Below are 16,822 nucleotides of genomic sequence, written 5' to 3'. Positions count from 1 at the left end.
TTCAAGTGCTTAGCACACAGTAAGCTCAATAACATGTAATAATAATAATAACAAATGGGTTCCATTTTCTTTTCCCCAAAAGGACGCTGCCAGTCTTCATGCTTTGGCCCAGTTCAATCATGTCTCATCCGTGAAGGAAAAAGCATAACTCTGCTCCTTTCCAACAGCTTGGATCTACAAAGCAAAATAAAACCCAAGAGGTAATAGAACAAGTTCAAGTTCTTTTCTTCTTTAAGGGTTCATATCATGTGAATGTTAAAAACAGGGTTAAAATGAATTAAGCCACCAAATTTTAGGAATCAGGTGTTAGAGTCTGGGTTTGGAACACAACCTCGAATGCCTACCTGGGCCAGGTATGCAACCAGATGAGAGAGGCATGATGGCAGCTGACAGCGTGGGCCATCCCAGAGTGGTGGGCTTCTGGCAGCTGGAGGCCCACGCCCCAGCTAAAGTCAACAGCAGCTCAACTCAGCAGCAGGTGGGGACTGTCATGCAGGAATTGACAGACTCAAGGTTGCCAGAACTTGGAACGATACCCGAGTTTCAGAAGGGATGTCACTAATTCACTTTTTTGCCCCAAACACTGTGTAAACACATGTCTGAGAGCCAGCTCTGGTCAGTAGGCTTGATACAGCCCAAGGATCATCCGATGGTGACCTCTGATCCCAGCTGACTCCTTTTGCTCTCTGGGAGGAAATCCTTCGCCCATTATTCTCCAAAGCTCCAGGCTCCTGCGTCTGGGGGGTTTCCTTGCCTGGTATCCTCCTTGTGTGAAGTGGGTGCTGGAGAAGAACGATCTCCTTGGGAGCCGGACAGCTTTAGATACCCACTGCCAGTCCTAAGGCCTGCTGGTTATTTGAAGGTTCCAGCAACGTTTTGCTGGTGTCATTGTTATCATTGAAGTCTGGGCAGGCTGGTGTTTTCCTTGGCGATAGAAGTTCCTCAGAAACTTAGCAGGCTTCTCCCTTATTTGTATCCAATCAATTCAATGTGTCAATAGCATGACCAAAAATATTTTTCTGGACAAGATGGTGTTATGATTTAGTACTTGGTCTCGCCCACCTCTATCAGCTGAACGGTCAGCACCCGGAAGCCATTTGAAACCAAAGGCATCTACGGAGAGTCCGTACCCTTTATCCCATATTTGCTGAAGGGGTGGATCATCTTGTTTAACTGAAAGGTCCTAATGGGCCTTAACGGCTTTTTAGTCTTATTTCCAACTCCTTGGGCTCTAGAAGCAACAGGCTTTTCCAATACCAGACCACCCCAAATCCCAAATTTCTTACCTTTTCTTCCCCTTCCTTTCTACTTACAAACTGAGCTCATTCTTTCCTGAGCTCACCTTTTTCTTGAAAGCCTTTGTCAAACACAGCAAAGAGCCACAGGTTACTAACTTTCTGACCCCTTAGAGCTACAGGCTCACTGGGCACTTGGGCGGCTTCTAAGGTAGCACAGGCAGCAGTTTTACAAAACGTGTTGCCGCTTCACAGTATGGGTCTCAACCTCAAGCCTCCAATCGTTTCATCACCCAGCCATAGTCAACACCACACATTTTGGTTCTGGCGGCAGCACCCCAGTTCAGCGTCTTCATTTCCATGTTAGTTGGAGTCAGTCCCTGAGGCAAGCAGTTTCTAAGATGCCTAAAGGCTGACACGCTCCGGCAAATGGCACCGTGCTGGCCGGTCCCAGGTTAGTGGGGTAGGACGCTCCAGTCACACACACACACACACACAGGCTGACAGAGCCTCTGTCACGTCCAAGGGCCCAAGGTCTTTCCCATCAGGTCAGCAGAAGGAGCACAGCAGACTGGGTTTCTTACGGCCAGGTGTTCATCACTTCAGCTCTCAATCCATTGACTAAAACTGAGTCCCATGTCACACCCAACTTCAAGGGGCTGGGAGGTGTAATTCAGCTGTGTGTCTAAGTAGAAGAGGAAATGGGATCTAGGAAGACCAATTTGTCCCAATTTGCCTGGGACTTTCCTGGTTTTAGCACTGAAAGTCTCACTTCCCGGAAATGCCCTCAATCCCTGGGCAAACCAGTACAGTGGGTCACCCTAATGTCTCCACCTCTCTCTCCTCTTAAGGAGAGAAACTCAGTCTTCTGTTTTCTTGCTCCCCTAGTCTGCATCGACTATAAACCACTATCAGGGGATGCTTGAGTGTACTTGATTCAATAGGGCAGATTGTTTTACTGAAATACATGTTATTCCTGGAAATTTGGGGCATGTGTGATATAAGCTTGTAGCACACACATCTGCAAACACCATCTTTGTCCTTACATGAGTCAGTTATAAAATGTAGCGGAGGGGTTATACTACCCTGAGGAATTGCTACCAATTTAACAACAGTTCTTAAAAGAACTCCCAGAAATATTTTTGCTGAAGGATTCATCTGAAAAGGAACAGAGAAGGAGTGATTCAGGTATTATGTCACGTAAGGCAAATTTTGCCAGAGAACAAAGTGCTTCACTTCTCTTACAGGCAATACTTGAGCTGCTCTTCAGGGCAGGGGCTCTACACTACCTTCTAGTAAAACGAACAAGCCACAGAAGGTACTCAGGAAACGTTCTCTGAGTAAATTCACACATAGCTTACCAGACAGCCTGTGCCCATTTTCTCTACTCAAAAAAGAAGAGGTTTGATTTTGTTTTATTTTGTGCTGAAGGGATGAGTTGCCATTTAGGGCAGGAGTCTAGTTCTTGAGGCAGATCTAGAGAGTAGGGAGCGGAAACTCGCAGCCTGTGGGCCAAATCAGCAGAGTAGCTGTGCTTTTGTTTGGTCTGCACGGTGTCTAAAAATCGGGAATTTTCAGACACAGCCTGGGTTTCTGGATCTTGAAAAATGTGAAGATCTGGCAACACAGCGCCTGAGTTCCCACCCAGCAACAACCGCATGGAGCTGAGGAGCACAGGCCCCGTGTGTGTGGATGGAGCACACTCTCCAAGGCCACAGTCACTACCACTTCCTATGGTCCCATCTCACTTCACTCAGGGGGCTTCTCTGTCATACCCTACAGACATCTGTGTCCAAAACACCTGGATTAAAGCACAGATTTATATTGTAACCGTGTAGTCATTTTTGCACTCTTTAAAATGACCACTGAGGGCTTCCCTGGTGGCGCAGTGGTTGAGAATCTGCCTGCCAATGCAGGGGACATGGGTTCGAGCCCTGGTCCGGGAAGATCCCACATGCCACGGAGCAACTGAGCCCATGCGCCACTGAGCCCGCTGACTAGAGCCCGAGCCACAACTACTGAGCCTGCAAGCCACAACTACTGAAGCCGGCGCACGTAGAGCTCATGTTCTGTAACAAGAGAAGCTACCGCAATAAGAAGCCCATGCACCGCAACGAAGAGTAGACCCCGCTCGCCGCAACTAGAGAAAGCCTGCGTGCAGCAACAAAGACCTAAGTAATTGTGTATTTACTTCTACCAATATGACTTTCAAACATGAACAATTCCCAGTAAATTCTTTCTCTGACTTATGTAAATCAAATAGCTGCCTTAAGTATTATTTTTTTAGATACAGAAGAAATGGTCCATTTCTGTCCATATTCTAAATGGCATTTTTTAATGTGTGTTTTTGTAATAAAATTTTAACAGCCACCACTATTATCCATGCTAAATAAAAGCTATTAGAAAATAAAACTGCCACAACTTTATTCCTGAAAAAAATACAAAATTAAATATATATATAAACATAAACAAGAGGATGAATGACTCAAAAATAAGAGAAAGGCTAACATTTCTTGAACCTTTGCTCTGAACCCATGTCTCTGTTTATGGCTTTCCAGCATTACACTTACAAAAAACCCTATGGAGATAGCATGCCCCCATTTTAACATGAGGAAACAGACCAGTTAGTAAAGGAACCTGCCCAAGGTCACTTAGCTAGTAACTGGCAAAGCTAGGATTAAAACCAAATTAATTTTAGCCCAAGAAGTTAAATGAACGAACAAAACACCACACTCTCCCCAAAAAGTTCCAATGAAATAAAGTCATTGGAAAAAGCAGAGGACTGTAGCATCTTATGGCAGGACAGAATCTTTGTGATCTGATCCAACTCCATATTTTACAGATGAGAAAGTGGGTCTGAGGTCCCATTCAAAAGGTCAAAGAGCTAGTTACTGCAGGGCCAGGCCTGGCAGCCAGAAGTCTTCATCCTCGGCTCCGTGGCAGGCAATTTCATCTGTGAAGGAGGAAACTTCATTTTCTCTGCCTCCGTTTCTAATCTTTAGGCCATGACTGCTGTGGGAATGCAAGTTGACGGCTAAAAGCAGTCAGGCTCCTGATAGCTTCAACTATTTATTTTACATAAAGTAAGGGCAGAGCAGTGTCTGAGGAAATTAAGTTTTCATTTCTAAGTTCAGTTATAATGCACTTTTATACATTTCTTGTGTCAATTTAAAATTGATCCTGGCATTATGTATTGATCACATAATGAAAAATAGATTTTTGCTTTTAAACTATGCAAAAAAAAAAAGCACAGAATTACTGAGTTATGAGCATTGTTAATTTGAAACAAAAAGCAAACATTCATTAAAATCACGTAAAATTCCTTCTGTCTCTCCTTCCCTGAATGGCGGTCTCTCCTGCTGCAATTGCTGATGTCAGGAACACCCAGTGCTGGACAACATTCTGTCCCCCTTAAAAATCTCTCCTGCTCCACATAACGTAAGTATGATATAATCAATTACATAACAACCCACAGGCCAACAAAGGCCTAATCAGGCCTGTAAGCAGATAGTAAAATGCTTTTTAAAATTACCTTAGGGCTTCCCTGGTGGCGCAGTGGTTGAGAATCTGCCTGCCAATGCAGGGGACACGGGTTCGAGCCCTGGTCTGGGAAGATCCCACATGCCGCGGAACAACTGGGCCCGTGAGCCACAACTACTGAGCCTGCGTGTCTGGAGCCTGTGCTCCGCAACAAGAGAGGCCACAATAGTGAGAGGCCCGCACACCGCGATGAAGAGTGGCCCCCACTTGCTGCAACTAGAGAAAGCCCTCGCACAGAAGCGAAGACCCAACACAGCCATAAATAAATAAATAATTAAATAATTAAAATTACCTTAAATATCCTTAAATATAAGTCAATCACTTAAAATGTGTTTAGTAATTACTAAAATTAACATGTAAGGAAAAACATCTTTTGATTCTAATAATTCATTCGTATTTCACATACAATATTCAGCCCCCAAAACGTCATGGGAGTGTCACATTTTTAATATAAAGGCCCCAAATTCCTTTAAATAATGAAGAAAGTTCTCCCTTATCTTAATAATACATTGACATGACACTTGTCAAATTTCCTCAATTACCACCTTTGCTCTTGAGGATATTCATTAAAAACCTAAAAGATGAAATGGTTAAATATTTCGATTCAGTATTTTTTTTTTAAAGGAAATGAAATTACTGTATTAAGTATCTCTTTATTTAAGTCAAAGTTATATAACCTTCAAACAAATACGACAAAGATTGTTTTAAGTCTTCTCCAAATTCCCCAAACCATCTTCATGGCAACCGCCACCTCCCAAGGCCGTCGGCAGTTTACTGCTTCAACAGGAGATGGGTGGCCCCACCAGTTACTTTGAGCTTCGTAACACATGCACCCAGTCCAGTTCTTTTCGGGGAGCTCTGATGTTCCCTCCATCCACCCATCAATCTCTCAGCAGTTCTACATCAGAGAAGTGAAGGACTCAGAAGAGTCGAGTCCTGTCCTGCAAGGGCTTCCGTAAGCCTTAGAGCTGGGGAATACCTGACTCCCGCTGGGTGGAGGGGCGGTTGCTGAGGTGCAGGGGCAGATTGCAGAGCTGAAAATCCACCCTGCCTGCTCGCTGGCACGGCTCCTGCAGCAGAGTGGGACCCCTCAGGCTCACTTCTCAGGGGCCAATTTGCTTTAGGATTCCATCATGTTTTGAATCTTGACCTATTTTATATAGTCTTAAGGAATCAACTGGGAGGGACTCCCTTGCTTATCTGGTCCTTCCTTCCTCAAACCCAGAAGAGGAAACCCCTGGAATTATCCTATCTTTTGCTTGGAAATTCCCAGGAGCTGGGAACTCAATCCACACTAGGAAAGACACCCCAACTTAGGGTGACAGAGTTCTTAAAAGTGGAAATCAGCTTCTCTAACTCCCATCTTCTGATCCTAGAGTTGCTTGTTGGGATTATACACAGAGTAAGGTTCATTCCCCTAAGCTGGTAAACATTGAGAGATTAAAACTTCCACGGGCTCCTAGAATTTTAAAACCACAGAGGAACTTAAGAGATTCTCTCTTTCAACAATACCCCACATTAGCCCTGAGCAGGGGAAGCCACTTGACTGGGTCACACAACTAGTCTGAAGAAGTAAGCTCTTGCCTCTTTCATTATGTCTCTTCCCTTACTGCCTGACAGAACGCAACGTCTGATTCGTTTTACTCCTCCAGTCAAACCACTAGCACCACTACTTTGCCCAACCCTTTCATCCCCCTTCAGGATTTTACTAGTCGAATTGTTTTAACTTTATCTGGAAATAGTTGTGGAAATGACTGCGATTATGTTAACACTATAACATGGAAACACTGGTTTATCAACATTTTATATGCTTTATTGAAAGTTGACAAGTGCAACAGTTAAATACAGTGACACCTTACAACTGTGTAGAGAACATGCACAGAAACATAGGCAGGTAACTACTATACAGGTAATATGCAGAAACCCCTACTGGGAAATCCATTTCATTAGCTAGAACTGATCATATTTCAAAGTATTCAACCAGCTCAATCAAAAGACTTCGGTGAACAGGGACTGACTTTAAGATATTCAGCAGCTAGAAGATTTCAGATTACACAAAGTGACCAACTGTGCCAAATTCTTAAAATCTCTTTAGGTAGGTGTGTTTTTCTTCATGTATTATTTTTCACGTAGATCTCTATATAAAAGACAACCCACACCTCTTCAGACAGCCAGTGAAACATCTAAATTGCAATCTGTACACCCTAAATAGTCGTTACAGTCCTCTATTGTACAAAAGTTACACTACATACACAAATATACAATAAGCAAAACAACCTTCAGGGTAAGATAGCCTAGATCCCAGCTACCTGTCACCGTTCAGTCACGCTAATAGTTTTGTGTCATCCACTGTTCTGGAAAGAGGCACAGTACTATTGGTTTTTATGAATGTTGGTGACAGTCGTCATTTGTACAGTGAACTATGTTTCTCCTCATCTGAGGTGAGACTAAGCTTCACTCTTGACTTTCACCTCCCCGTCCAGTTCCTGGGCGGGGGGAGGAGAGAGAGGAAAGTCCATTGGTGCCCCACTGCTTCAGAACCCCGTGGAGTATACCACGTGCAAGCAGGAAGAACTCTTGGCAGTGGGGGGTGGGGAGCAGGGGAGGGATGGAAAGGCACACAGCTCCTCAGCATGAATGAAACCATTTCTCACGGATCTGCCAAGCTGCATGAGGTCCCAGTATATCCATGCTAATTCTCTCATTAACCTTTAATTCACCCAACTTAAGAAATTTCTTCAAGCCGAAAGCGTATGAGTGTTTAATACTGGAAAAAAAGAGATAATGGCATATGTCAGGTCTCACGTCTCTTTTGCAGCGAGCAATGAAATGGGTGACGGTGGACGCGGACGCCCCCCAGTCCATCTTCTCCGGTCGGTTCAGTTCAGACAGCAGCAGCCAGTTCCGCGGCGGCACAGGAGGCTACGCGGTTGGTCCTGAGCCCTGGGACGCTGCCTGCGCTGGGGGCTGTGTGGTCCCCTGTGGCTGTGTGTTGGCAGCGGGGGAGCCAGTCTGCAGCTGAGCCTGGAACTGGGCAAGCTGCTCGGGACTGGCCAGTGTCTTCAGCAGATTGTTTTCCTGCTCCAGCTGGGAATTTTTCTCTATTAGTTCTTTGATTTGCTCTTTGAGGACCTCCACTTCCTCTCTAACCGCATACATCAAATGGCTTTTCACCAGATCCTGAAAGGGAGAGAGAGAAGAGGAAAAAAAAGGTTTAACTTTCTCTTTACTGTTCCCCGCACTCTGAATTTCTAAAGCATCACTTTGCGGGGCTCTCCCTAACCATTTACGTATCCTGCCTTTAGAGCTCATTTAACAGGCCCTAGGAGAAATCTCCGGAATACAACCACAACTGTACAATACTTCAGTTTAACGTCTAAGTCATCAAGCCTTTTTAAAGCCTTTGCTTTCCTTGCAGCCGTTGGCCAGGAATGCCTACGCTCAAGTTTCCTATTCGAGATGGCAAAATGCACTGGGGCTCTGGGGCTCCTTGCAAAAGCCCGGCCCAGGGCTGTCCAGCCCCGGAGCAACGGTAGCCGCGTCCCCGCCCCCAAGTCCCTCCCTCCGCCCGCCAGACCGCCTCCCTCAGCACCGGCTGCAGCCAGTTCCTACAGAGCGTGTTGCCGCATTTTCCTCCCTCCCCCCATCCCCCCCTCTTTCGTGATTAAGCTGACATCACAGAAACCTGGGCAGCCGTTGCAGCCAATGGGCGCTCGAGTTATTTATAGCTCCGAATTAAAGGTTCGGAGTTTGCCTAGCAACAGTGGGCAGAGAATCCCGTGAGAAGAGCCACAGGCGCTGCTCCAATAACAAAGAACGGCCAAGGCGGAAATAAAAAATAGGAGAAAACCAGGCGCAGGCTGAGAAGGCGAAACTTTTCTCCGGTTCTTTTTCATTGTGCAGTAGCCTCCATCACTGGGGATCCGTTTGGGCCCGGTGTAGGAGGCCCCTTCCGGAGATCCCCACTTCTGTGGCCCTCCCCCCTCCCGGCTCCCCGGTAAACCTTAGGATTCCTAGTAAAGCCACATCACTAGAGATGAACCCACGACCTAAGGACACGCCGGGCCAGCGCTTTCCTAGCAATTCCCCAGCAAAAAGGGGAACCTCCGCCAAAATCCCGACGGCTGTGGGAAATCGGTCCTGGAAAGAACATCGAATACCCTCAGGGCCCCTTTCTCTCTCCTTAGCAGCTGTGGTATGTGGCTTCATGCTAGCAGAATGGAGACAGTGCCGGCATTTCTAAATGTATGGAGAGCAATCATCAGTTTAACTATGGATGCGCTTGTTCCATCCCAAGACACCTCGCTTTTTGTACTGTGCCCACATTTAGTACAAACGATTTTTAATCAGTACATACCATAGCTTGCTCGATTTTGTTGTCAATAGCTACCACACTTGCACCAGAAGAGCTGAAAAGGAAAAAAAAAATCGATAAATGGAATCTATCTTAAACATCCAAGACAAAAAGGATTTCCCAATTCCGTGATGTTACTAGCATCATTTTTTCAATATTCTTTAATGCTATGTAATATATCACCCTCCAGAACACACCAGCCACTCTTTTACTAATGAATATCCAGACATTTCCCAATTTTAGTCAGCCACAAAGGCTAAATTACATAATGTGGTAAAAGCCTGTTCTCTGGCCAGACCTGCAAAAAGAAGGCTATTCTGAACATTTCAAAAAGCAACATCCATGTCACCGTAGCCTCTCAGCAATGGACAAAGGAATTCGCCAGGCTATCTTTCACCTGCATTATTACAAGTATCTCACGAGTAAATTTTTAAAAACTATCCCGGCCGACATTTACCTATTGTCAAGTCTCACAGAGGCGTTTTCAGTCCCGAGCAAGGACGACAAGAAAGAAATTGAAAAATGTCTCAGTTGGTAAACTCCTAGATCCATCGCCACTGGTCTACACCATTGGGATTTCATGCAATTGCAGCCAAAAACACCCTCGCAGAAAAAAAAAAAAAAAAAAAAAAAAGAAGGAAGACTAGCAGCCTTGTTTGAGCTAGATAAAAATCTTCTGGCTTTATGTAGCTCAGGGAGAAATAGAAAACAGCAGCCCTAATTGAAAGAAACCCGGCTTCTGGGGCTTGGCGATTCCGGGAAGATGTAGATCCCACTACCGTGCGGAGAAGGTTCCCACGTCGGCAGCCGGGCTCCACCAGGCTCTAGACTAGGACTCCCAGTCTCCGTGCAAAATATATGCAGGGAAGGGCCGCGCCGATTGGCCAGCACGCCGCTGGAACCGCCCCCTTCTCCCTTCCCCGCCCTCCTCCTAGCTTCCCCGCCTTCCTCCCCACCCCCACCCCGCCCCCAGCCCGGCGATCCGCTCCTCGGGTGGGCTGGCCCAGGCCGCAGTCTAAGGGGCTGGGGTGCAGGCCGCCAAAGCCTCCGTGATCAAGGAAAGATGGAGCAGTGCTCCGGCAGAAAACGCCGAGGGGCTCCGAAAAATACGATTGGGAACCCGCACGTGCTTACGTTTAAGGGAGCCAGACCCAGTCTCTGGAGCTGCCTGTCCCCGTGGCTGCCGAACGCGAAAGCTGCTTATTTGCAACCAGACCCGTCTGAGCTACTGGGCATGCCCAGTCCCACCACTAAAGACTTGCAGGAGCCCGAGTGTCTCGATTTCAATTATCTCGTTCTTACAAGCAGCAGTAACTGGAGGATTTTACAGGCAATTTTATTTATAAGGATAACACCATACTGTAATAATACTTTTTTTTTTCTTAGCCAGTGAATTTTAGAGGGAAAAAAATCACATTTCCTTTTTGAGAGACTCTACCTTTCCATGAATTTATCAATTACGTGTAGAAACAAAAAACAGTACATATTCTTTGCTAGGCATATACAAATTGAGGCCAAAAGGAAACCACCAGATGTAATCAGGTAGATCTCAAAATGTCCCTAGAGCCATAAAACTTAAAATTGCACCTCCTTCTTCCATTTATAGCTAGGGGAAAAAAAAAAAAAAAAATCAATCCACAGGTTGAATCCTACCCACATGGATATATTTTCACTAAGTCCGTAAGGCAAGTTTTTGGATGTTAAGTGCAATTCCTATAAGACTCAATCCTTTGAGCCTTCTTCCATCAGAGGAACTGAAATACTGTAGGTATATATGTCACCCTGATGGCCACACTGACCAAATAATTCCCTTCTCTAAACTAAAATTAAGAGATCTGGGTGTAAAATAGCTTAACCCGTTACATAATTTCTTCTATTAATTTAAAATATTTGCAAGGATGTTATCAATTGAGGTTGCAGTTTAATATACTATAAGTCTAAGGTCTTAAGTTCACTTATTACAGGTTATAAACAGTTTGCAATTCAATACATTTAAGAAGGTACATTTAAACCTCTACAATACTGCCCTCTAATGGTATAATCCTATAAAAACAGAAAACAAAAAAACTACAAATACTAAAGACTAATCCATAAACAAGTTGTATCATCACAAATAATTCCAACATAAAATCTAACCATAGAACATGTATAAGTACATATTCGATTTACACACACATACAAACACACACACACGGAGTCTTTTCTCTCAAAGAAGCATTCTCCCTCAAGCAGCATCCTTTAATTTAGGAAATTTTAGTTGCCAATGGAGCCTCTTAGACATTCTTTGAAGGTGACCCAATGTTGGCAGAGTGCATTTGGTTTTAGAAATTGTCTGAAGTCGTTAGGAACCAAATCTGGTGAATGTGGTAGCTGATGAAAGGGCAATTCTCTTTTGGGTTAAAAAAACCAAGTCAGTATCATCCTTTTTTTACTGTAAGGTTCATATTGTTCTCTAAATTTTAAGGCTATGCTTTTGAATAACAAGTGATATTCAAATACGTGTTGGCATATTTATAATTTACAAAAATTAAATATATATTATCTCATGATACAAATTTTGGAAAGGCACCCATTTTTAGTAAAAGGAAACAGAGTAAGTGGAACCTCAAAAATCATAATTTGGGAAGCAGACACGTGGTCTCCATGTCTATGAATGCTAGGCACAATTATTACTTACTACATGGTAGTTTCTATATTTTGAAAGTTACAGTTATCACTAAAACTATCTATGTGATTAAGTCATTTATATATTTAAACGGAATGCCAACTGCACAGGAAAAATTAAAGCATCGCTTAAGCTGCAATTAAGAGCTTAAAAAAACAAAACTCTAAGGTCATATAAAGAAATGAATTTTAAATTCCCACTGAAGTTTAAGAAGATTACTAAATTAACTGGATTTTATTTATTGGAAGAAAAGTACATGTTGCTGAATTAGCATATGTGCTACCAATATGCAGAAGTGATTGAACTGGAATCCAGGTAAAAAGGCTCTTAGGCAAAACAGAACAGAATAGAAAAATAAAATCAATAGCAAAGAACCACCCCAATCTCAAATGTCCAGGCCTTTTCCTGTGCTCCAGATTCTTGAAAACAAAGATACAAGTTGGTTATGTTTTTATTTCATTCATTCCAACTGATCATCCAAGTATTAAGCTATAGAAGCCAATATCTGAACCACACTCTGTTTACCCAATATCTCTACAGCAGGACGTTATGGTCATCATCAATACTTTGCTATTTTAGATACACTTGCAGGGAACATCCTTGTACATATATCCTTGAACGTTTGTAATCTATTTCTGGAGAATTTGCTGGGCTAAAAGATATACAAGCAAAAATATGATTAGAAATCTATTTCTTTTCCTATTTTTCACATAAATGGGCTAGATTCCTTTAAGATGGATTTTTATGTGAAAACTGAAAAGACATAAGTTCAAAAAGAAGGTAAAGAAATTGGAGTTAATCTCTATAGAGGAAAACCCATGGGTCAGAAACGTCTGAGGCCCAAATGGCTAAAATTACTTTCTAGCCATTACAAAAGTTTCTTGCATTTGTAAAACAGAACATCTGTGAGTCTAGTGACCCGAGCTTAACCAAGACCAGCTGATAGGACAGGATAAATACTCCCATGCCTCTGGGAGAGACCCCTAAAGGCATGGATGATACTAGTCACCTTCAGGCACTGGGCAGAGATCAGGAGGTCTCACTCTGCTGGGGAATCTGGAATACAGGAAAAAGCCTGGACACTTGAGATCGGGGTGGTTCTCTGAGGTTGATTTTGTTGTTCTATTCTGTTCTGTTTTGCCTAAGAACCTTTTTACCTGGACTCCAATTCAATCACTTCTGCATATTGGTAGCATGTATGCTAATTCAGTAACATCTGCTTTTCTTCCAAACTTGATCTGCCTTGGCCAATATAGGTACAGTTGGGGATCCACCACTCTAATAGGATAACCTGTTTCTCCCTCTGTCCAAACTCCTTGCAAATCTAAAGTGACTGCCAGGGAAGAGGCTAAAGCACATCACTGTGAGCCTGACCAAATCACTGCTGTCTAGGGACCCCCTTTCCTGGCTTACTCTTACTAGGCACTGGGATTAGGGTTACCAGTGTTAGCAAATGAAACTTCAGGACTCCCAGTTAAAGCTGAATTGCAGATAAACAACAAATAATGTTTTAGTGTTTGGGTCCCACACACTGTTGGAACAAGAAAGAATGCCAAAGAAATCCAAACGGAAAAATTCAACCATATTTTAAATTTCCTTGATTTCCATAGAAAAGGTGGAAGATAAAGTTCAGAAAATCTTCCCAAAAGTAGAACAAAAAAGAGATGGAATTGTGAGATACAAGAGACTTAAAAGGATCAATCTAGGAGGTCCGACATCAAAATAGAATGAATTCTAAAAATAGAGAACAGGGGGAAGAAAATTATCAAAGAAATAATTTAAGAATTTTTCCAGAACGGAAGGGCACAAGTCTCCAGATTAAATCAGATGACCAGACGGCTACCGCAATCAATGAAGAGAGCCCTACACCAAAGCACATCATCACAAGACTAAAGATCATTCAGGACAGAGAAAATCCTAAGAGCGTCCAAACAGAAAAAAACAAGGTACAAACACAGGTACTAGTATCAGAATCTGCTGGCTGCCAGGAAACAATGGAGAAAATGTCTATAAAATTCTAAGAGAGAAAGGTTTTTCACTTTGCCAAATCATTTACGTGTAAATGTAGAATAAGAACATTTTCAGACATTTCAGACACCAGTATGGAGGAGCAAATCAAGGAAAAGGGTTTACAGCAAGATGAATAAGTTCTAGAGATCTGCTGTACGACCTTGAACCTGAAGTCAACAATACTGTGTTGGTACACATAAAACTTTTAGAGGGTGGGTCTCAGGTTAAGTCTTCTTACCACAATAAAATAAAATTTAAAAAATATAAGAAATATTGTATATTCCAAAAGGAAAAAAAAAAAAAAAAAAAAAGAAGGGAAACATGAACCAGGGACTCAAATGCAGGAGAGAAGGAAGGGAATTAACAGGATGATGGGGGGAATTCCCTGGTGGTCTAGTGGTTAGGATTCCGTGCTTCCACTGCACGGGGCACAGGTTTGATCCCTGGTTGCGGAACTAAGATCCCGCATGCTGTGAGGCACAGCCAAAAAAAAAAAAAAGCAGGATGATGGGGGAAGGAAATCTGGGGATGAAAGGTGCTAATAAGCAAGCCTTAGCAGCAACAGGTATGTAACCATGTGGGAAGTGGGAGCCTTTGGGAGGCAGCACTTTGGTGGGAATAAACAGAGACAGGATTTAATACATTTGAGCATTTGCAGGGGCGGGGGGTGGTACAGCAAGGTATGGGACAGATCTAATGGAGCAACTAGATAAGTTCAAAGACAGTTTTACAGAAAACAAAAAAAGAAAGAAAAAAAAGTTACGCTCATAAATAAAATTTACATGACTATATTCGTTCTTAACATTTTTTACTTATTTAACTTTTAAAAGTTAAATTAACTTTATTGGGAAGGTGGTAGGAAGAAGAAATGTGTGGTGGGAAGAAAAAAACTGTGGTAAGAATAGTTTAAAAGTGCTAAATCCTTATCTACCACAGCTTGATTATAAAATATCTACAATTGAAAAAGCAAGAATAACTATATCACTATGACATGGACATGTGTGGGTAAATATGAGAAACCAAAAAAATTAAAAGTGGCTGCCTCAGGAATAGATTGGGAGACTGGAAAAAAGGAAACTGCTAATATATTTTTTTCTATTCACTCTATCTTTAGGTATGTACAATTTTTTAAAGTAAAAGAGAGAGCATGGAGAGGGCAGACAGCAGAAGCAAGAAGAACTACAATCCTGCAGCCTGGGGACCAAAAACCACATTCACAGAAAGATAGACAAGATGAAAAGGCAGAGGGCTATGTACCAGATAAAGGAACAAGATAAAACCCCAGAAAAACAACTAAATGAAGTGGAGATAGGCAACCTTCCAGAAAAAGAATTCAGAATAATGATAGTGAAGATGATCCAGGACCTCGGAAAAAGAATGGAGGCAAAGATCGAGAAGATGCAAGAAAGACCTAGAAGAATTAAAGAACAAACAAACAGAGATTAACAATACAATAACTGAAATGAAAACTACACTAGAAGGAATCAATAGCAGAATAACTGAGGCAGAAGAATGGATAAGTGACCTGGAAGACAGAATGGTGGAATTCACTGCTGTGGAACAGACTAAAGAAAAAAGAATGAAAAGAAATGAAGACAGCCTAAGAGACCTCTGGGACAATATTAAACGCAACAACATTTGCATTATAGGGGTCCCAGAAGGAGAAAATATCTGAAGAGATTAGAGTCGAAAACTTCCCTAACCTGGGAAAGGAAATAGCCACCCAAGTCCAGGAAGCGCAGCGAGTCCCATACAGGATAAACCCAAGGAGAAACACGCCAAGACACATAGTAATCAAATAGGCAAAAATTAAAGACAAAGAAAAATTATTGAAAGCAGCAAGGGAAAAATGACAAATAATATACAAGGGAACTCCCATAAAGTTAACAGCTGATTTCTCAGCAGAAACTCTACAAGCCAGAAGGGAGTGGCATGATATACTTAAAGTGATGAAAGGGAAGAACCTACAACCAAGATTACCCAGGAATGATCTCATTCAGATTCGACACAGAAATCAAAACCTTTACAGACAAGCAAACGGTAAGAGAATTCAGCACCACCAAACCAGCTCTACAACAAATGCTAAAGGAACTTCTCTAAGCGGGAAACACAAGAGAAGAAAAGGACCTGCAAAAACAAACCCAAAACGATTAAGAAAATGGTCATAGGAACATACAGATCGATAATTACCTTGAACGTGAATGGATTAAATGCTCCAACCAAAAGACACAAGCTTGCTGAATGGATACAAAAACAAGACCCATATATATGCTGTCTACAAGAGACCCACTTCAGACCTAGGGATACATTCAGACTGAAAGTGAGGGGATGGAAAAAGATATTCCATGCAAATGGAAATCAAAAGAAAGCTGGAGTAGCTATACTCATATCAGATAAAATAGACTTTAAAATAAAGAATGTTACAAGAGACAAGGAAGGACACTACATAATGATCAATGGATCAATCCAAGAAGAAGATATAACGATTATAAATATATATGCACCCTACATAGGAGCACCTCAATACATAAGGCAACTGCTAACAGCTATAAAAGAGGAAATTGACAGTAACACAATAATAGTGGGGGACTTTTAACACCTCACTTACACCAATGGACAGATCATCCAAAATGAAAATAAATAAGGAAACAGAAGCTTTAAATGACACAATAGACCAGATAGATTTAATTGATATTTATAGGACATTCCATCCAAAAACAGCAGACTACACTTTCTTCTCAAGTGCGCACAGAACATTCTCCAGGATAGATCACATCTTGGGTCACAAATCAAGCCTCAGTAAATTTAAGAAAATTGAAATCATGTCAAGCATCTTTTCTGACCACAACGCTATGAGATTAGAAATGAATTACAGGGAAAAAAACGTAAAAAAACACAAACACATGGAGGCTAAACAATACATTACTAAATAACAAAGAGATCACTGAAGAAATCAAAGAGGAAATCAAAAAATACCTAGAGACAAATGACAATGAAAACACAATGATCCAAAACCTA

The 16,822-nt window shown here is 42.3% G+C and overlaps 1 protein-coding gene across 3 annotated transcripts in view; it reads right to left on the bottom strand.

Annotated features, from left to right (window-relative positions):
• Positions 1-6,520: 6,520 nt before the first annotated feature.
• TSC22D1 (TSC22 domain family member 1) overlaps positions 6,521-16,822 on the bottom strand; it is a 127,505-nt gene continuing 117,203 nt past the window's right edge. The window contains exons 1-3 of one of the 3 annotated variants that reach the window (XM_036831263.1): positions 9,587-9,965; positions 9,133-9,184; positions 6,521-7,955 (exon numbers count right to left, since the gene is read on the bottom strand). In XM_036831263.1, the coding sequence (XP_036687158.1) occupies positions 7,698-7,955; positions 9,133-9,184; positions 9,587-9,711 (435 nt within the window). In that variant the 5' untranslated portion in view covers positions 9,712-9,965 and the 3' untranslated portion in view covers positions 6,521-7,697. Of the gene's footprint in view, positions 7,956-9,132; positions 9,185-9,586; positions 9,966-10,263; positions 10,318-16,822 lie in introns of those variants that run through there. The other 2 variants (XM_036831264.1, XM_036831262.1) reach the window with 2 other exon arrangements.

The sequence above is a fragment of the Balaenoptera musculus genome, chromosome 18, assembly GCF_009873245.2.
Source record: "Balaenoptera musculus isolate JJ_BM4_2016_0621 chromosome 18, mBalMus1.pri.v3, whole genome shotgun sequence".
In the NCBI taxonomy this organism is placed as follows: Eukaryota; Metazoa; Chordata; class Mammalia; order Artiodactyla; family Balaenopteridae; genus Balaenoptera; species Balaenoptera musculus.
The sequence above is the reverse complement of the archived record's forward strand: the minus strand, read 5'-3'. Positions and strand labels throughout refer to the sequence as shown.